The sequence below is a fragment of the Hemicordylus capensis genome, chromosome 11, assembly GCF_027244095.1.
Source record: "Hemicordylus capensis ecotype Gifberg chromosome 11, rHemCap1.1.pri, whole genome shotgun sequence".
In the NCBI taxonomy this organism is placed as follows: domain Eukaryota; kingdom Metazoa; phylum Chordata; class Lepidosauria; order Squamata; family Cordylidae; genus Hemicordylus; species Hemicordylus capensis.
Window position 1 is genome coordinate 27,431,454 of NC_069667.1, and position 21,550 is coordinate 27,453,003.

At 39.1% G+C, this 21,550-nt stretch overlaps 1 protein-coding gene across 4 annotated transcripts in view; it reads left to right on the plus strand.

The window, feature by feature from the left end:
- Positions 1-21,550, plus strand: part of DIAPH2 (diaphanous related formin 2) — a 312,070-nt gene that overhangs the window by 60,613 nt on the left and 229,907 nt on the right. For all 4 annotated transcript variants that reach the window (XM_053274418.1, XM_053274417.1, XM_053274419.1 and 1 more), the window contains 9 exons: positions 184-292; positions 2,527-2,637; positions 9,266-9,384; positions 12,746-12,862; positions 13,725-13,843; positions 14,706-14,770; positions 17,836-17,940; positions 19,943-20,281; positions 20,751-20,865. In XM_053274418.1, the coding sequence (XP_053130393.1) occupies positions 184-292; positions 2,527-2,637; positions 9,266-9,384; positions 12,746-12,862; positions 13,725-13,843; positions 14,706-14,770; positions 17,836-17,940; positions 19,943-20,281; positions 20,751-20,865 (1,199 nt within the window). The remainder of the gene's footprint in view (positions 1-183; positions 293-2,526; positions 2,638-9,265; positions 9,385-12,745; positions 12,863-13,724; positions 13,844-14,705; positions 14,771-17,835; positions 17,941-19,942; positions 20,282-20,750; positions 20,866-21,550) is intronic.

The window sequence follows — 21,550 nt, forward strand, 5'->3', positions numbered from 1 at the left end:
GATGAGCACCCCTAGACTGCGAACCTGGTCCTTCAGAGGGAGAAATGCAACCATCTAGAACAGGCAGAACAACTCATCGGGGCAGAGGGACCATTGTCCTTGAGGAATGATGTTAGATTTTGAAAGAGAAGTTTTTGCATTTATTATAATCCACAGCATTAAAAATATAAATTTCTATTGCAGCCTGGACAAAATCTTAGCAGCCATCACAATTGCAGCAGAGAGAAACAATGTAGAGCGTTTCTCCAATATTGTGGAGGGACTTGAGAATCATGAAACTCTGCAGTTACAGGTGGGATTCCAAGCTGAACTATTCATCCATTTGCCCATGTTCTGTTACACAAGTTATTGCAGGAAATTATTTGGTGATTATGACACAGGTGTTTTATTTTTTTAAAAAATAAATACCTTAGTGAGAAAAGTAACTGAAAGATAACTGCTCCAAGATTGTTAATGCAGAGTATTGCATAAATGGATAATATCCATGTACTATAAGTAATATACTACTCCTATATTATATTTCTCTATATTGTAAAAATATACTACATTTCTTGCAATGCAGAGCCCTCTCTGTCTCATGACATGCAGTACAGTTATTTTTATGATCCTTCAGAAGTTTTTTCTTTAGCGGAGTAACTTTGTGAGCTTTTTAGAGTAAAATGGAAATCCTCAGATGGCTAGTTACTCTATCTGCTTTATGAGGGCTTCTTCTCACATATTGCGTATTAGTTCTGAATCATGACAGGGATAAAATCTAGTCCTAGAATACTACCTGGTGAATGAGATAATGATTGAGTTCATGACTTTTGCCCTTGAAGGTTAAGGCCATAAGACCAGAATCATTTCTGTAATCTTGACATGACAGTATGAAAACGTTGAGTGGTAGAGGAACCAAAAGGAAAGATTATGTCCCGTAAAAGGTCAAGGTTATGTTAGTGATGCACCACCCCCTTTATTTTATGAGCGCAAGCTGTGTGAGCAATGTAATTGCCTAGTCTTTTTTCTATATGTATTGAGGGATCTAAAACAAAAACTTATTTTTATTGCTTAGATGATGCTAAAATACCTAGATAAACAAAAGTGATGCATAAATATGTCATGAGGAGATTGCGTACAAATCCAAGGAATGTTCTTTGCAATAAATAAATTAAAAGACATCCTAGATACCTGCTTAGGCTAATGTTTGGGGAGAATGTTGTCAAATCCACCCTTCCCCCAATACTTAATTTGCAGTTTTTGCACAGTCCCTGAATTGTTGCATCACATCGATTCCTAGTTGTAGCAAGAATGTTTCCTTGTTTAACCTTAACTATAGAAAAGAGCAGTGCTGTTCAAGCCATGCTACTTTGTAGTCCGTGCAACTCCTAGCAAGGGAACATTGCTTATTCAGATTGCTGGAGTGGCAAATTGCTTCCCTAATTGCTGGAGTGGCATCATTTTCTAATCAAGTTCCCATATCTTATTCTTGGGTTCCCTGCTTCTTCTTTAAGGGGGAATCGTCAATATTTTGTTCAGCCATCTTGCCCATTGACTCCTGTGGCGGGATGCCCTGTCTCCTAAGGAAGGGGCTAAGAAAGGGATGAAAGCAAAAAGTCAGACTCTTCTGGTTTCATTGCAGAAGCACAAAAAGGATGGAAATGGACAATGCAGTGTATATTATCCATGGGATATCCTCAGTTGGACTAATGTCTCAGTGGATCTCCTTCGGGCCATTGTGATGTTAATAATCTTTCTGATCCAAACTCCTTAAATAAAAGTCCAACTGCTAGACTCATCAACTCAGTTTTGACTGAAGTGCTCTCTTTACCAGTATTAACACAAGCCATTAAGCCAGAATTTCTTCTGGCAAAAACAGCCACAGCAGATGGCACCTTTTCTCTTTATTAATATCCGATTGGACATGTACTTTGGCTTGTTCAGTCATGTCATAGTTGTAACATAACAAGGATCATTCAAGCAAGCACAATGACAGTGTAGCAGGCATGTTCAGTACTGGAAAAGTTTATGAGCTTGCACCAGTCTGTCTCTTCATGTATGAGGATGGCTTGTCATATTAAAGTAATACTAAGTATTAAATTAATACAGAAAATTAAATGGTAAATAGTAATACTTAAAAGATGCATTGTTGTTTGATGCTTATTCTTTCCCTCCTGATCAATAATTTGTTTCAAATGTGATTTGCTATTACTCTTTTTACTGAACTTGTTACGTTCTGGTGGTGGCTGTGAACTTTCTTAATGGTTCGCAGAACCGTTGGTAATGTGTGCCTGCATATTACATATTACATCAGCACTGCATTAAATTGTACTGCATTTGATAGACGTAACTTCACAGGGGTCAGACCAAGTAGCTTATTACATTATTGTTGATAACTGTTATATGGTGAAGGACATTTCATAAAACAAGTTTTTAGTTTAGAATGTATATTTCCTTATTTTGGAAGGATCATTCTGTGGTGTTGGTTGCTTGTGTGCCTTGGGGAGGCTGATTCTAATCATCTGCTTTTACCATAATTTCTAATTACAGGCTGCCTGTATGCAGTTCATAAATGCCCTTGTCACTTCTCCTGAAGATCTTGATTTTAGGATACACTTGAGAAACGAATTTCTGCGCTGTGGGCTGAAGAAAATATTGCCAGTAAGTTATTTGCAGAAAAACTGCTAATGCACGGAACACTCTGATTTCTTACCATTATGATCTTAGGAAGTCGTGCACACTGTATCCAAGTTTGAATTTAATGGTTCCTTACAATTTTTAATAATTGTGGAATGTGAGCAAGACTGAGAGCTTTAAAAATGTCCTGTAAGTTAAATCAGTTTTCATTTCTTAACAAAGTGTTAGTTATATTAGCTAAGAAGGTGTGTTTGTGTGTGTACATATGACATGAGGTACCCCTAGTTTGAACCCCAACTCCATCATAGACTTGACTATGGGAGGTGATTATCTTGCAATTTCTCCATAGTAAAGTGACTTAGTGAGCAGGATAAGCAAAATAAGGATATGGAAGCCTTTTACTTTTAGGATTTATGATGCTCAACATTGGTTGGCATCCTGACTGATGCTGCATGCTGAATCTGCTTCCTTGTAATTCCAACTGTTGGTTCTAGCCCTGGCTTTGGAAGCAACAGAGAACAAGTCCAGATATGTTAAGTTTATCAATTTTAAGTTTATCAGCTCCCCCCCTTAGTAATTGTTTCTCCAGCCTAATTACTCCTCTCCTTCAACCATTCTTCATAGAGTTTGATTTCCAGACTCCTCGCCATCTTAGTTGCATCCTTATTGATGGGGCCCAGAATTGGACCCCTTTTTCTAAGTGAGACCTGGCCACCTCAGAATAAAGTGGAATGATTTCTTTCATGATCTGGACACTATGCTTTTATTAATGCAGTCTAAGGTTGCATAAATATTTGTAGTATGTTTCAACAGTGTCATCACACTGTTGACTCAAGTTCAACCTGTCCACCAAGACACCGAGGTGCATGTACTGCTGTCAAATCAGGTCTCCCCCATCCTGTACTTCTGCATTTGATATTTCTGACCCAAATGCAGGACTTTATCAGTTGAACTTCACCTTGTTGGTTTTGGCTCAGTATTTGAGCCTGTCCAGATCACATTGAATCTTGGTTCTGTCTGCTAAGGTGTTAGCTACCCCCGAGCATTGTGACATGTGCAACTATGATAAGCATCCCTCCACTCCTCCAAATGACATGAAGGAGGCTTCAAATCATTTATGAAAAGTGACTTGAAGGAGGGAGCAGAGCCCTGCGACGCTCCACGATACCACCCTTCAGGATTACCTGGAGTCATGAATGAGTACTCACTGGGTCCTGCTGTCCAACAGCTGTGAATCCACCTAACAGCCTTATCTAGTCCACATTTTACCAATGTGTCAACAAGGATATTGTGGGAGACTTTGTCAGATGCTTTGCTGAAATCAAAGCACATGATGTCCACAGCATTGCCATGATCTACTGAACTAGTAACTGTTGAAAGAGGAGATGAGATTAGGGTGGCATTCTAGACAAATCCATACTGGTTTCTGTTGATCACCACATTCTTTTCTTAAGTGCTCATAGACAGACTGCTTAATAATCTCTTCTAGGATCTTGCCAGGTGTCGTGTCATGCTGACCCGTCTATAGTGTCTCAGCTCCTCCTACTCTCCCCAACAGGGCAATTGCCCTCATTAAGGTTGGTGGGGGGGGGGGACCCAAGGAGAATGGAGTGTAGAAGATAGAGAACCAAAGTTTTACCCACCCCTTCCACGCATACTTTCCCAGGTCAGTTTGGTGCCCATATTTGGGCAAAGGCTGCCCCAAATTACCAAAATAAAGGTCACATGATAGAACAAGGCCTGTTCTACTGTGGCAAGGACTAATTTGTATGTAGTTTGTTAGTTGCATGACTGAATATGCATTGTCAGTTATGACCAATATTTGATAAGAGACCTCCGGTGATCGTACTGGATCTGTTTGTGAATAGAACAGCAACCATACCTGTGAATATGCTGCAACCTTGTAGGAATGGTTGACGTCCCAAATATCTAGGTTTCCTCTCAAAAAGCTATGACAGGAGATGAACCTGTTGCTACTGGCTTTTCTCATTAGCTGATCTAATTAAATACGTTAAGAGTGGACTAAAAATAAACCCTTCTATCGACTTCCATTATAAACAGTGCTGAAATTCCTCCTTGTCTGAAGGAGGTAGAGGTTAGAGATGACTCTCATGGCAGGATCCAGAGAACTGGGCCATTTGCACGCACAAGGGGCCTCAGCAGCCCTTTGGGCCCTTGCTGCTCAGCAAACTGCTTTTGAGATCTGGGCAGTTTCCACAGCAGTTTGTGTCATGGGGGAATGCTAGTCCATGAAAAAGAGAGGACAAAATTCAGCAGGGAACACACAAGCCCTTGATGCACCCCAAATAGCTCTTTGGATCATGGTCCTTCTGTTTTTCTTCTGATTTTCACTAGGGTGCCAACATGACAGGTTTGTAATGTATTTTCTCTTCTCTCTTCATTGATATAAAATCAAGATTTACCGGCCCTGTTACATAGGAAGAACTGAATTTGGACTCTGATGATCTGCAAAACCAAAGCAGTTGCTGAAAATGCAGTTCAGAGATATTTGGTTGTTTAGAAAGACCCCTAAGCTGTATAAAGCTGGAGTGAAACTGAGTATCCCGGGCAAGTGCTCTTAGAAGCATCAGCCTTTTCCATTTTATCAGGTGGCTATAATTTTTCACAACACTCTCCCACAACACTTAAGTGCTTGGCATTTGATCAAGCAAATGCGGTAACCGTAATATGGTTCAGTTGGGACATCTGAAACGTTATCACCTATTTTTCTTAGAACTTCAGTGTGTTAAAATATTATGACCCCAATCCTCTGGTGAATAAAATATTATGACCCCAATCCTCTGGAGAATTATTTCACTGTCAAAGTAGGAAATACATCATTTCATTTTAATCATTATGACCTTCTATAAGGACTGTTTACACAGACATTAGGATGGACCTGAGAATGAGGTCAAAATGATTCTGTGAGGTAAGGGTACCTTCTTCTTCTTCTTCTTCTTCTTTTGGTAGCCAGATACTGCTGAAAGGTTCCCTTCAAGTCTCTGCATCCAGCACTACTTTGAGTGATTGTTTGGATGGAGAACAAAGATGCTTTATAGACTGAACTCTCTTCACAACACACTATTGTGGAAATATTCTATTGTTTTCTCTGCTTATGTATTGCCTCAACAGAGAATTCTGCCTTTACCGTCAAAAAGGGTGAGCTGCCATGCTGCCTCAAGAGGCTGTTCCTCTGCGGCAGTTAGTAGCCATTTTCTTAGGAGAACGTTACTAAGTCACCATACTTGCCGCAAATCAGAACTGGGAACAATATGGCTTGTGGCAATTACACTTCAATAAGAAATGTATTTGGCTTCCTTGGGCATATTTACATGGGGAAAGCAGATAGGGGGAAAACAGATTTCGTAGTGGAAAAACATAGACAGTGGCTATTCACTGTCGTAGCAAAAGGTTTTTTGAGAGTATTTCAAACCAAAGAACTCTTGTTTGCCTCCAGAATGATTATTGGCTAAAAGGTGAAAATTTATATATTGTCTTTCACAGAGCAGCAGGACAAAATAAGTGGTATGCATTAAATTTTATCTTTGAAGGATTATATATTGGATATACAGCAAACATTTCCTAGCCTTGGTGTCTAGTTTCATAATTTGTTTAGGCTATATAAAACCCAATCAGGACAACAAATTAATAGTCAAGATTATTTTCTAACCTTAGACATAATTTAGATTTTTAATTTCAGTGCTCAGTTAAGGATCCAATTTTTAATAAAGGAATATAGATGTGTAAAGGTAAGGTGGTGGGTTACTGTGGATAATCACTGGCTGATTCATTTAATAAAGTGGAGAGTGAGTAGGTTTGATTAATTACAGATTTGTTTATGGAGGACATTTTCTGCATAGCCAGCCTTATAGTGGAGCATCATAACTGACAGACATTCATCCTTAATTATTTTCTTTAAAGCTGCAGGACTGTGGGTTTTTAGCCTTCAAAGAGCCAACTTTAGAACCTCTATGTAAAAATAACACAGGGGGCAAATTTAATAGTTATTTTAAAGTAATTTCATTACTTAAGCCTTTTTCATCTTATCAAGGCTGCATAAGACTGAACTTAGCTCCTTTGCTTCATTGAACTAGTCGTCTGGATTATGAATATTTTGAGGAGGCACTGATAGAGGAATTATCCTGTCCTCCAATACAAGAGCTGGATGACCTTTTAAATCTATCCGTTGGGGTTAATTTAAGCAGAACCCCCAGAGAGCCATTACAAGTCAGTAGGACTATTTCAGAGTTAGGCAGACTGCAAACTATCCACGATCTAGAAAGATAAGTTAGTATTTCTGATATTGACTGCCAGCCTCTTTAGAACCCATTGTAGATCTCTGCCCACCAGGCCTCCTTGATGGGGTTCCTATCGTGAGTACGGGCCACACATGCTGCCAGATTCCCATTGTTGGTCTTCTTTACAACTTATTATCTGTTTATTTTATTTATTATTTTATTAATCAAATTTGTACACTGCCCCAAACTTTCATCTCTGTGTGGTTAACAAAAGCATAAATCAAGTTAAAATTTATACAAAAACTTAAAACAATTTAACAACCTAAAAATCACCTAGAAACCTTAAAACCTGTTCATTATATACTTTTTTCATTTGTTTATGTTAGCATTTGCATAAAGTTAACGTTTTCATTTTGTTGACGACTTAGACGTAATTATATCGTGCCGGAAACGCTTGCCTTCCCTGCAGATATTCTTATACATCCTATTTTTACTTGAAAAGAAGACAAGCCTTACGTTTTTCTTGCTGCATGGGTCAATGACTTACAAGTCTTTATGTTTATATTCTGGGTATGCAAATCAGATATTCATCATTACTCAGTACAGTGAGTTCTCTTCGACGTGGCTAACTGTGGGCTCCACATTGCTGACATTTTTGTTGCAGGCGCCAAGCCTGGTCATCCTACTTCTTCTTCTGTTACCGTCTTTGAATGTCCTCACTTGTGATTATCGAATGTCTTTTGAAAGCTACAGGATAAAAGGGAGCATAGTAAAAGAACTTCAAGGTGATATATTAATCCCAACAATCTCTAGTGTGGCATGCTATAAAGTTTGGATTTTTCTTTTTCTTTTTTTCTTTTTCAAACCCAACAACAATTTTGATGCATGTTCTTTTAATATGTTACTGATCATCATTACTCTAGTGTTTAAACACTAGTCACACTTAGGAGAAAATGGTCTTATGTAGATATAGAATTACTGTACAAGAATCACACTTCAAAGTTGTCATACTATGCAGCTTAAAGTTCAGCAAATGTATGTGCTAATAATACATACATTGTAATTTGCTGGTGGTGTTCTGCAATCATAAACAAAAGCTGGTTAAAATCAACTACTAAGCCCCTTTCGAATTCTTAGCAGCTTGTAATTATTCACATTTGGCATTTAAGTGAGGAGGGAGGAATACAGCTGTACTGCATAGTCAAAATCACTTAGAGTGTATTAGTTACTCTTTAATCATTCTTCTGTATGCTCAGCCAGGGCGTTAAAGAATGGTAAAAGGGAAGATATGTTTTCTTCTCTTACATTTGCCTGTGAATGAAGATTATGATTCATAGTAGTATGCCTATTAAACCAGCTAATGAATAGTTTCTCCTGAATTAATACAAGGTTAAGGAGTGCTATCGGGAACATGCACCCTCTAGATGGAATACTTATACAGTGTAGAGTCCACCACTGGAAATGAAAGATCTCTCCAATATTGGATACTACCCTGTGTTGGTATTCACCGCTTCAAGGCTCAAAACATTCAATTATTATAGTGAGACCATTTTAAAAAGTTCAGAACCTTAAATATCGTCAGTGCTATTCTAAAGTTGATTGGCAGCATGTAAGGAAAGGTTTTCTGGACAGTGCAGCACCACTATAACCTCATTTGAATAAGGATTAATACAACTGAGAGTTGAGGAATGTGGAAATGTGTTAATGTTGTGAGGTCCTACATTATAAAAATGAGAAGCAGTATATGAAGACTGCAACTAAAATAACCCCCTCATGTGGTGGTTCATTTAATGATTAGCTCATGAAAGATGGGTGAGCAAAACCAGTTCCTGATTCTTTCGTGGGTATAGAGTAGATAGTTGTGATTGTAGGGGTATTGTGGGACCAACAATTTAAACAGAATTCTCAATACGCCATACTTGGGACTGTTGTGTTTGAATATATCCATGTGCTTTATCCAAATGCAATCAGTGTTTTGAATAGTTTTATGACAAATACTGATTACATAACTGCATGCATCTTAACGTGTTTCTCAAATGTTTTGCGGGATCAAGTTTCTTAATTTGGTATGGATTTTTGTATATAGTCATATTGTTAGCAGATTTGGCCTGGACTGTTGTGTCCAATAGAGTAAAAGTTAAAGAACAGTCATTTATTTCCTGTACCATCACTTTATCTATACTGTATCATGCACAAATACCTGAAACTGAATGTATTTTACTGTGAGTAAATGTATCTCAGTCATACGCATATGGTCTTCAGAGAGATGAGTATACTTATTGTTTGAAATGGGATTTATGAACTTCAGCTGTGTGGTTATGCTTGCTTGTACTGCGTGTGTAGTAAGTAAAGAAAGTTGGTTAAATAAACTGAAGAGTTTGTCTTAATTTAAAACTTGTTTCCTGAAACACTAGGGTCTAAAAGAGAAGGAGAATGAAGAACTTGATATTCAGTTGAAAGTGTTTGATGAAAACAAAGAAGAAGATTTAATTGAATTGGCCCACCGCCTCAGTGAAATTAGAGTGGAAATGGAATATCCTTCTTAAAGATGACATGGTTTTGCTTAGAAATGAACTTTAACGTAAAATAGATGGTTTTGAAAGCAAGCTAAGCTCATTGGAAAACTTATTATTTATTTATTTACACAGTCAGACAGGTGTTATTGACTGGTTTGTTTTATCCAGACATTGAGTCTTTCCCAAGGATCTATTATTATTATTATTATTATTATTATTATTATTAATTCGATTTCTCTACCGCCCTTCCAAAAATGGCTCAGGGTGGTTTACACAGAGAAATAAGAAATAAATAAATAAGATGGTATAGGTATAGTAGAAGGAAGGTAGGAACATAGGAAGCTGCCATATACTGAGTCAGACCATTGGTCCATCTAGCTCAGTACAGTCTACCCAGACTGGCAGCAGCTTCCCCCAGGTTGCAGGCAGGAGTCTCCCCCAGACCTATCTTGGAGATGCTGCCAGGGAGGGAACTTGGAACCTCTTGCATGCCAGTAGGCAGGTGCTCTTCCCAGAGCAGCCCCATCCTCTAGGGCAGGGGTGGGGAACCTTGGCCCTCCAGCTGTTTTTGAACTACAACTCCCATCATCCCCAGTGGCTGGGGATGATGGGAGTTGTAGTTCAAAAACAGCTGGAGGGCCAAGGTTCTCCATCCCTGCCCTAAGGGGAATATCTTGCAGTGCTCACACATGGAGTCTCACATTCAAATGCAACCCAGGGCAGACCCTGCTTAGAAAAGAGGGCACTTTGTGCTTCCTACCACAAGACCAGCTCTCCTCTCTTTTTCTTGAAGGAGAGTTTCAGAAGAGTTCCTGGAACTACTTTTCAGTTTCACCCCAGACCTCTTAGCTCCCTCCTTCAACCCCGTGGTTCCCCATTGTTTCTGTTGCTCCTTGCTTTTCAGCCCATTGTCTGTTTCCTGTTATTCCTATCTCATTTCCATTGCCATCCAGTGCATCTTCAACTTAGTGTAAAGTTTCTTTTGAGCCCTCCATTAAACCTTTCTTGTCTCCATTGTCTCTCTCTCTTTTGCTCCTCTGTTTCTTGAGCCTTATTCTCCACACTCCCTTCTTTCTCCTTCTTGGACTATAACCTACTCTGCATCTTTCCTTCACCCTCCTTGCCTCTGTTTTGATCCTTATCTTCTTGTGTCCTGGATTGTCTTTCTTATCCTCAGCCTTCTCCCTTGAGACTCCTGTTCAGTTCAGTTCCCTGGGAATTCTGTCCACCAGCTGCTGGTGTCAGTAACTTCTCATACCTTCACCACTACAAAAACTACAGAAACAATACAATATAGTGATGGTGAGTAAAAGAGAAGAGTTTCTGTCCTGTGTATATCTAGAGCTTCTTGTTGATTTGTTTTTTATTTAGCTGATATGACTGGTTTCCTAGCATGTTTTGATAATTCATTTTAATACAATAATATTTGTTTTATATTGTGAGCTGCCTTGTACCTGGTTAACCGGGAAAGATGGAATGTAAATAATTAAGATATATAAAATAAATAAAAAGATGAAATATTTAATACACTTGGTTTCTTTTATTTAATATGTCTTATAGAAGTTGATAACTTTTTGCCTGCAAGTCACGTGCATAATCATGACTTGGTCTAGAGCTTCTGTTAAAGATATCCCAGAACAATTATTAATTCCTTGCTCATAAAGATGCTTAATTTCTTGTGATGTTGTGCTTCTCGAGTTCACTATATGATGGAAATGTGAGGATTTTCTTGCCAGGTTGAAATATTATTGAACTGTTAAAATGTCAATAAATCTGGAATCCTCCCACTATATAATACTTACTTTGTTCACATTTCCATGAAATAGTTATTACTAGTATTTTTAAACACGTTGCTGCACACTAACATTTTTTACAAGAGTCTTGGCTTCTTAGGGAACCTGATAAAATGTCTGGCTGAGAGGCTTCTGTTCTGAAATTGCAGATAAAGATGGGGGAAGAAAATCAATCAGATCTTAATTTCAGAGTGGTTTCTGGTTGCTAGTTGAGGTCTTGGGACTAGACATTGCTAATTTTGTTCTCTTGTTTTGAATAATAGGGATGTGGATTAAATAGGTAATTGGATCCAATTCAATATGGCGCCTACCATGAGCATTCAGCATTGTATTGTTTTCAATGCAAAATTGCTAATAACGGTACTGCCCATACAATATTCCCTAAATCACATTGAACTGCTTGGAAGGATCGGCTGTCTGCTCTCTTGCTTTTCTCTGCAGCTTCTGCCTCACCCAAAACCTGTTTCTTTTTTAATCTGGTAATGCGCCATGTATGGAAAATGTTGAGGAGGGGAGGGGAACGGTTATGTGACTGACATCTCTAGCTGCACTTTGCTTCAGTCTGTCCTCAGGCTTGCACCTTCTGAGAACACACTGTAGTTGATTCATCTGCATCTCTCCTCCCTTATAGGATTTAAAATTCTATAAATTTTATAGAAAATTTATTTCTAGATTTATTATAGAAATAATTTGTTATTAGGGGATTTTGCCTGCCCGACAGACTCTTTCAGTACACAAAGTGATACTGTATTTTTATGCCCTCTTCTGTGTTCCTAGTTCAGCACATCCCTTGTTAAAAGGAGCTTTGCTGAGACCAGCAGGAGCTTGATGCATCCTGGCTGCACAAAAAAACCTGGCACCTATCTGCCTATAACTTGGGGACCAAAGTCCTCATAGAAGGAGCAATGCCTACAAGCATCTAAGTAAAAAAAGGATCTCTGCATCTAAGCAAAGCAGAAGTGTGAAAGTAGGGGAAAGTTTTTCTGCTCCTCAGAAACCTTGGCACTTCTGTATGAAATGGGAGGTGGTATCAATCCCAAACAAGAGTCCACTGTCAACTCTAAGAAATACCTATCGTGCCTGAAAGTTTCACCCTATTCTGATTTACAGTAATGTATTTATAGACATGTTTGTGTGTTACCAATATTGTCTGTCGGCCATTATACCTCATGGAATGATCCATTGATGCAGTAATGGTGCATCGAACAATGTTGTGTCACTAATGCAACTATTGGATGAACAATATGATAATCACTTCAGATGATAATCTTATAGGGTCTGATAATTTGATCCTTGATTTGATCCCATACTCCTATTGATTAGCAAACATGTGAACTTTAGTTTGTGAGGACTAGAAAAACAAAATTCTACACAAATATATTTTTCCTTGAATAGTTCATTCGAAGAGTTACTTTAGGTGTACTGAAGGGCTTGATTGCACCCGGTGAGATTTTAAGTCCAGGGTTTTCCTGGGCACGTTGAACAAGTTTTTCAGAGTTCTTGGATCCTACCCTTTAAACATGTGGAGTTATCTTGTATCAATTCCTGTACAACTGTTTTGACATTTCCTTGACAATCCTTATACTGATGTGAATGAGGTCTACCACCTGTTGTATAACATGTTGAAAGAAACAGCATCTGAAAACTACTTCCTATCCATTTTACAACATTTTCTGCTCATCAGGAATGATTATTATGTTCGGTAAGTCAGCAGTGGCTATTTTTGTTTCTGAATGTGTGTGAGTCTGAATGTCTGTGCTTTCTTCATTGTGAACATTTGTGACCATATAAAGTGTTAATTTCAGTTCTTGACAACACATCTTTCCACCTCAACAAGTGGTAAAATGTTGTAGTGACCAAAACATAAATACGTGTCTTTAACTTCAGGGCATCTTCTCAGGTGACACTCAATATAGTTTTGCTTGAAATGCATCACTTCTGAAAGTAGGTTATATGTTGCAAAAACCGAAGAGGGCCATTAGTTTACTGAATGTTCATCCTAGTTTCTATCTCTTTTCATTTGGTTTACAGAAGGTACATAGGAACATAGGAAGCTGCCATCTACTGAGTCAGACCATTGGTCTATCTAGCTCAGTATTGTCTACACAGACTGGCAGCAGCTTCTCCAAGGTTGCAGGCAGGAATCTGCCTGCAGATGCCACAGTGAGTGCAGCATCCATGTACAGAGGATTCCTGTAGGCTGAGAATCTTGTGTTTTCATCTCCCCCATCCCCAGGAATTAGGAGGTCTCTGTGTGTGCCCCTCAAATTGCCACCCAACCCTCTCTCTTTGGACGCTGTAGTTGTGCTTTGGAGCACAGAGTGGGCATGCCTTCTGTACAAGGGGAGACAGCTCTACTGAGCATCGGTGAATCCTCCAAACACTGGTACTGCAACTGTGTGAAATCATACCTCTACTAAAAAATTTTTTAAAATTCCAAATGTCACAGTTATGGGAATTGACTAGGTTTCCTTGCTTGTTAAGTAGATTGAAATGTATGTTCTCTGTGTTAAATATTTACATGGAGCATCTTAAAATGAAATTATTCTTTTTATTGCCTCCAGCCCTCAGTATTACAAGATAATAGAAGAATGCATTTCACAGATAGTATTGCATTGTAGTGGTATGGATCCTGACTTCAAGTGTAGAGGGAGACTGGATGTAGACTTCACGCACCTTGTAGGTATGTGCGTCTTAACACTGCGTATTTCTTAACGTCTTGGTAATAATTTTTAATTCATCTTTATTTCTCATAAGATCAGTCTCCATGTGGTATTAGTTCCATGCAACCAAAGGTGAGAGGTTCCTCATTGATGTTAAAGGTAGAAGGTTAAACACATAACTCCACTATTAAAACCAATGGAACTGAAAAGGGTGTGCTTGCATTGTTCCTTGTATTTGTGGTAAGCTGAATCCATGTTGGACAGAACCCAAAGATCTTATGTTTAGAGGACTTCTGTTTCATTTTGTGAGAACAAACACTCAGAATCAGAGAGAGGTTTTGTTTGTTCAGTTTGGACCATGTTCGTGATCACAGATGACAGCAGGAAGTGATGTGCATACCGAGGGATGTTTGGAGGGACAAGCCTAATGTAGTCATGAGATCCAGAGTGTCATTGCTGCACTTGACAATCTTTTCCATTTTTAAAAACAAATAGCGTCTTCATGAATATTTGTGACTTTATAATGAACTTGAACAACACAGACTGTAAATATCAGTCAAGATGGACTGGTGTAATTTTCAAGGTCACCGGGGGAGATATTTGTACTTTGCTCATATCAGAAGAATTTTTCAACAGATAATACCTTTCTTTTAAATTTGGGGTCAAACCTTTTTTGGCTGGAAAGATCTCTTACTGAACAATTATTTTGGGGGTCAGTTGGGGAACCCTTTTACTCAGGCAGGTTGCTGCAGAATTCAATTTTGAATTCAAATTTTGATTTTTTAAAAAATTGGATCTGAAAAGTTGGTGGTTTAAAAAAAAATGTACAAATTTGTCATTTAAAATGGAACTCATGTTGATTCTTATGGTCTTCTACCACAGAGAGCTGTGTGGACAAAGTGAAAGTGGAAGAAAGCGAGCAAAAAGCGACGGAATTTTCCAAAAAGGTAGGCACAAATATCTATCCTAGCACTGGGGAATTATTGCATCTGTTGTTCAGGTTGTTATTGATATGCCATGTCTCTTATTTACGTGAAAATGCAATTGCTGATGGACATTGATGAAAAAATATACTGCCTAATTAATGGATTTGAAAATACTGTAGGGGCAAACCTGAATCTTTTATCTGAATTCAGTCCTCCAGTTCTGGGCGAGGTGGTGATATGTATCCTCTGCTCAGCTCATTGCACATCTAGGTAATGCAGCTTGATTCAGAATTCTTCGGGTCGCTGCCTGTACCCTTCTTGGACCCTCCACCCCCAGCCAGCACATTCCATTCTGAATTAAGGAAGGTCTAGCTGAGTCACTGTTCCCTTTGCTGGTGATCCCTAGGTAGACAAGGTAGGGTTGCTTCAAGAGTCCCCTGAATAGGTATGAAGAAGCCCGCTGCACCCTCCAAGCGATGCTTCAGGATGCTGATCAATGCCCCCTCTTCTTCCGTATTCCCCTTAATTCGCTCACCCTGCTTGCTGTGGCCAAAGTGTAACGGAACTATTCAGGCAGTCAACCTGCATCACAAGGGTTTCATCCCCATCTAAATAGTGCCAATCAGATGAAAAAAAACCCTGAATTTTCTTGGCTGATATGGCTTAAAATGTGGTGGGAATGGGGGAGAATTACTGTTTGACCCCAAAGTGTGACTAGTTATTCCTGTGCTGTAGAGCTCAGTGGGTGCGTCTGAGCATCTCAGCTTTAACAGCTGCTGCTGAACCTGTCTCCCATTGATTTTCTAGCAAGAGGGAGCTAGAAGCTATGGTATGTCTAACCTGCCTGTCTCCTTGTTCCTAAGCCGTCCATATGCCACGACCACCACCACGAACCCCCCTGCAATCCAGCGGATGGGCAGGGACTAAAATAAGTTGCAGCAGTTTATCTACTATCTACTCTGGACAAATTTTCTATGGTATACAGGCACAGAATCTGGAAGAATTGGAGGCAGGCAAAATTATTTCGCTCTGTTACCTCCTATTGTATTAAAAGCTAAAGCTTGGATATTTTAATTATTTGAGATGAACATTGTATTAAGTAGAGTTTTACACAGCTGAGAAAAATAGCTGTGAGAAACAATTCACTATGTTCTCATCTCGGGTGCTTTATTGATTTTGATTTTGATTTTGATTTATATACCGCCCTTCCAAAAATGGCCCAGGGTGATTTACATCAAAATAAAAACAATTAAAATCAATTAACAAAATCAAAACTAAATCAATTAAACAGTTAAAATCATTTAAACATTAAAATCATTAACATTAAAATCATTTAAAACCAACATTAAAAATTTAAAACCATACATCTAATTCAAAGCCTGGGTGAATAAATGTGCCTTCAGTGCCTTTTAAAAAGTTGCCGGAGATGGGGAGGCTCTTATTTCAACAGGGAGCGCATTCCAAAGTCCAGGGACAGCAACGAAGAAAGCCCGTTCCCCAGTAGCCACCGAACAAGTTGGCAGCAACCGCAGATGTCCTGCAAACTTTATTAAGTGCTTCCTTTTGAATTTTGAAAGTTTTAGCAGTCTTAGTTTAAATCCTTATAGGTCAATCTCTTGGGTATGAGTTCTAGCTGTTAATCTTTTAGTGATGCTTCTTTGTTTGGGTCAATATATTTGATCGCTGTCATGTGAGACAGCCCTATAGTAAACTATGGTGTTGATCTATCATCTCACATGAAACTTTCCCCAAAACTCATAATGACCATATGTATGTTATGTATTTGGGTGGCAGAGTTTGGGCCTCTCTCTGTTAGTTCATGTTTATTGTTTCTTGCCTCTACACATTGAAGGCATTGGTCCCACAAGGTAAATGGGAGTATTGATAAGGGAGCGAGTCTTGTCCAAACTGCACAGCATACATTGTCCACCAACCATCACCGGCATGCTCAGGCCTGTTAAAACCTGCCTAAATTTATCAGGTTTGGTTACTGGGGTTCACTGTAAATATCAGTTTCTTTAACTCTTCAAGATTTCTTTAAAGTCACTTAGGCTGAAAGGCTTCACTCATTCAGCCTAGACATCGCAAGTGTTCTAATATGCCAGTGGCTGTTGTAGTTGATCAAAGTCTGGAAATTTTGAGTGATGTTGCATCACCTCTGAAGGCTGTGTAGCCTGCAGAAACAACTGTTTCTAGAAACTGAATAATATATACGTCGGATTTTTATTGTGAGGTAGAAACATCTGCTCTTATAGTATTAAAAGTCCAACACAGAACTACGATGTCAATAGACTTTGTCTTAATATAAACAATGTCGAACTTACTTGAATTTAAAGATATCCTAGAAGAATGTTTGATCTTCACTGCCATAGCATTTGAAAGTGGACATCCCAAGTGGGGAATTAATATGAATAGTGGGAAACTGTGTGTGGCTGTGCCCATGTATACACCCCTGTATGCAGAATCACCTTAAAGATTGTGGCAAATGCATTGGTAACTTGTAGAGGCTGCCACAGTCTTTGAGGTTTTGTTGGTATCTCTCTTCAAATTGCAGACAGGTGCACTGCCGTGCAATATAGGTGGAGATAAGATAAGAGTATGCCAATCTTTCTCATTGTTGGCTGTGGCAAGGTGGTGGTTCCTGTGTGCTTGCAATCAGTCGCTAAAATGAGGAACTCTTTGAGCATTCAGTTTTCTGGTTCATGCTCCAAGTGTTTCAGAGTGAAGTGTGGACAAAGCTTCTCTGTTCTTAATATCTCAAAGGTTAGAGATTTACATGCAGAATATGAGCTTTAAAATTTGATATTTGGTCTTTAAGGTGCCACAGATTCTGATGAAAATGTCTAAGATACTGAATTTTTCAGGCCTGCTGGTTGATAGGAATGTGAGGTTAGCTGACGCTTGGTGGTTATTGCCATGCGTTCTGAACCCAGGGAAATCGTGCATGGGGGGTATTTATTTGGCTAATCTAAGAACTCGAACAGGCTTCTATTATTTTGCTCAACCTCAATAACACCCTTGTGAAAGTTACAATGTTGAGTTTGGACAAAGATGGATGAATGTTTCTATGTTGGCAATCCTGGCAGTTTGATGAAGAATTCACAGCTCGACAGGAGGCAGAAGCTGAGCTTCAGAAACGAGAAGAGAAAATCAAAGAGCTTGAAACTGAAATCCAGCAGCTACGCACCCAGGTAATGTAACAAGGTGGACTTCACACCCTGTCAAAATGAGTTCTACTTTGGGGGTACTAGGGAATTAATTTTGTTGGGATGAAGGGGAAATTGCCAAGAGTGCATTGAGGTGGGTGGTAGGAAAAATGTTGATTTAGTTGTTTGAACTGAGATTGAATGACTGGGTCCTTCCTCTCGTCTGTAGCTTTTTTCAGGCTGGTCAATGCACAACATGATGTAGGCTGCTCCCCTAACCCTTTTTGTATCCAGGGTAGAGGATGTGCACATAATGTATTTTACAGACTTGGCAAGACAAGAACTATAGCTAAAATTGGTTGTTGTTATTATTTTTTAAAATAAACATGGACATTTTAATGGGCACCTGGATCTTCACTTACTGCAAGAATTGACCCCTCATCTCGATCGAGATAGCAGAACTTTGTCTAGATTACTAAGCCTGTTCACATTATTGATTTGATTGGGAGGCCTGCACTTCAGGGCTCCTCTCATCAGATCCTTAGTATGATTCCTAGAGAAAATGGCATGCCATCTTTGTTGTCTGTCGGATGTGCCTTTTGCAGGTTTTATGGTTCTTTCCAACCTCTTTAAAAACAATAGCTAAATCTGTGGCTCTAAAATGCCCAAATTTACATGGCGTCCAAGTCAACATGTAGCACAAGATGACTTGTATTTTTAAGCAATTCCTGAAAATTACTGCCAATACTTTGTCACATGCATTTGGTGTTGTAAGCATGTCTGTTTTCTTCTGTATTCTTTTAATGTGCTTTTGTTGTTGTTAGAAAGCTTACTGTAACTGAGCTGGAAATAAGCATTGCTTAAGGCATAACATTTTAACTCTAAATGAACAATTGGTATTGATTAAGCAGTACCAAAAGGCTATTAATGGAGATGCTTTCTAAATCTTTTGGCACTTTGAACATAGTTGATGGTGATTATGGATAAATTTGGTGGTTATATTGTTGCACACAAATGCATACTGTCAATTCTTAAAGAACAGAATTACCTTAATACCACTGCTAGTTAGCATTGATTTAATGCCAATCAAGAAGTTAAGTACTGTACTGTACATAAAAAGAAATGCTATAAACTGGCTATGGCCTCCTGTTCCAACTAGACAGTAGATACTCTCTCTGTCTAGTTTTGAAAGTTTAGTCATTTGTTAGATTGCCAATGAGAGTACGCTTGCTTCAGTGGAGTTTATTTTAGGCGGGGGGATAATTTTGGGGAGTAGATGTCCAATGTTTATGCCAGTGGTTTCACATTTTGCTATAGTGGAGGGGCCATCTTGGTGGGCCTCAAAAGTTTTCATATGATACTAGGAGTGTATATCGGTGCAGATAATAAACTTCCCTAGTGTTATCTTGCCAGCAGAAGTGAACCTTATTAAGAATCACAGCCAAGAGCCAGATCTTCATCCTAATTTCATAGCCTGTACAGCTAACATCATTTAGAAGATGGATTTTGTGAAGTAGTGAATATTTAAATATGGCAACCTTACGATGATAATTTGGTTTCAGCCAATTGGCTTCCCTTTTAACAGTTCTATGAATACCACACAGATAAAAATATCTTAAACCTCTGGAATGTATTTTGTTAATGGGCCCCTTTTTCTTGTTTTCAAATGTCACTTCATTAATTCTCTTGATCTATTTTAATGTGAAGAAACTTACAGGAGTTACACATGGCGCTTGCTGCTTCTCTCTGTAATGCAGTGCCAAAAATATAACCCATTCCTGTTAAATGACTCATACTGATTTGCAAATGATTTTTTCCCATGGTATAAGACTATATTCTCTTTCGTTTTGGATTTCATCTCAGTGAAATCCTTCAGTGATATGTAATAGAACACAGTTGAGTGACCTTGCTTCCTTGAATGGTCTGGGAGACATCTGGAATATGCAAGTCCTCCAATTTGTCTTCTCAATGAGAAATTGCAAGGTACCTCTGCTATTTGTTGTGCAAGAAACATTCTTCTTCATGTTTTATTCTTTTTCTGTTGCAGGCTCCTGCACCTTCAAGTGGCCTACCTTCAACAGGTGTACCGCCCCCTCCCCCTCCTCCTCCTCCTCTTCCAGGAGGTGCCGTTACTGCCCCTCCTCCACCACCACCACCCCCTCCTCCATTACCTGGTGCTCCACCACCACCTCCTTCGTCTGGCGGACCTATTCCACCTCCTCCACCTCCACCACCACCTATGTTTGGAGGGCCACCCCCGCCACCACCACCTTTTGGTGTCATTCCTCCTCCTCCTTTTGGAGCTGCACCAACACTGCCTTTTGGAATGAAGTCAAAGAAAAAATACAACCCTGAAGTGTCTATGAAGAGGATCAACTGGGCAAAGGTATTGTAATACTAAATCGCAGACATTTTTCTGCTTGCATCTGATCTTAAAGGGGAAGGATAGTAGGGATCCTGTTTTGAATACGAGAGTGTTTGGAATCTAATCTGAGCTATATATAAATAAGTATAATCAATCTATAGATATGTATTTAGCTATATAACAGTACAAGCTTACTGAAGAGGAAGGATCGGATTAAGACGTCATTTGGAAGTACATGCTGTGAAAATGGTTACCACTTAAATCTTTTGTACATCCAGACACACACAAGAATCAAGCGTGGATTAACTTGGTTTAAGTTTCTTCATAATGCATATAGTGTTATAGTAGATGCAGGGTTTTCCCCTAAAAATTTTCATACACATACAAAATTTCCTAGAGGTTGAGCCTGCCCAGTCCATGAGCTCAAGGTAGGTAGCATCTTCAATACCCCACATCTTTAATACCCCACTTGCTTTTGTTTTTATTTCAGGTTGAGCCACAGGAAATATCAGAAAATTGTTTTTGGCTGAAAGCTAAAGAGGACAAATTTGAAAATCCAGATCTGTTAGCAAAGCTGGCCCTTACCTTTGCCACACAGATGAAGGGTAATTATTTCTTTGTTTTATCTATCAACCTGTCAGTAGTCATGTGAGTTGCTCCTGCAGTTATACCAGTGATGTGAATTGTGCTTTAAAGTCCCAGCCCTGAAGAGCTTGCAATGTAAATGTTGACAGAGGAAAGAGGGGGATCGGGAAATAATATGTGCAGGTTCAGTTGCATGTAGCTTGGCTTAGCTTAGCTTCTATTGATTGATTGATTAAGTGCCGTCAAGTTGGTGTCGACTCTTAGCGACCACATAGATTCTCTCCAGGATGATCTGTCTTCAACATGGCCTTTCAGGTCTCTCAGTGGTGCATTCATTGCTGTCGTAATCGAGTCCATTCACCTTGCTGCTAGTCGTCCTCTTCTCTTTCCTTCAACTTTCCTCAGCATTATGGACTTCTCAAGGGAGCTGGGTTTTCTCATAATGAGTCTGAAGTATGATAATTTGAGCCTGGTCATTTGTGCCTCGAGTGGAAATTCTGGATTGATTCGTTCTATGATCCATTTATTTGTTTTTCTGGATGTCCATGGTAGCCTCAAAAGTCTTCTCCAGCACCAAAGTTCAAAAGCATCAGTGCTTTTTCTGTCTTGCTTCTTCAAAGTCCAGCTTTCACATCCATAGAGTGTCACAGCAAAAACCATTGTCTGAACGATTCTAATCTTTGTGGTTATAGACACATCGCGGCA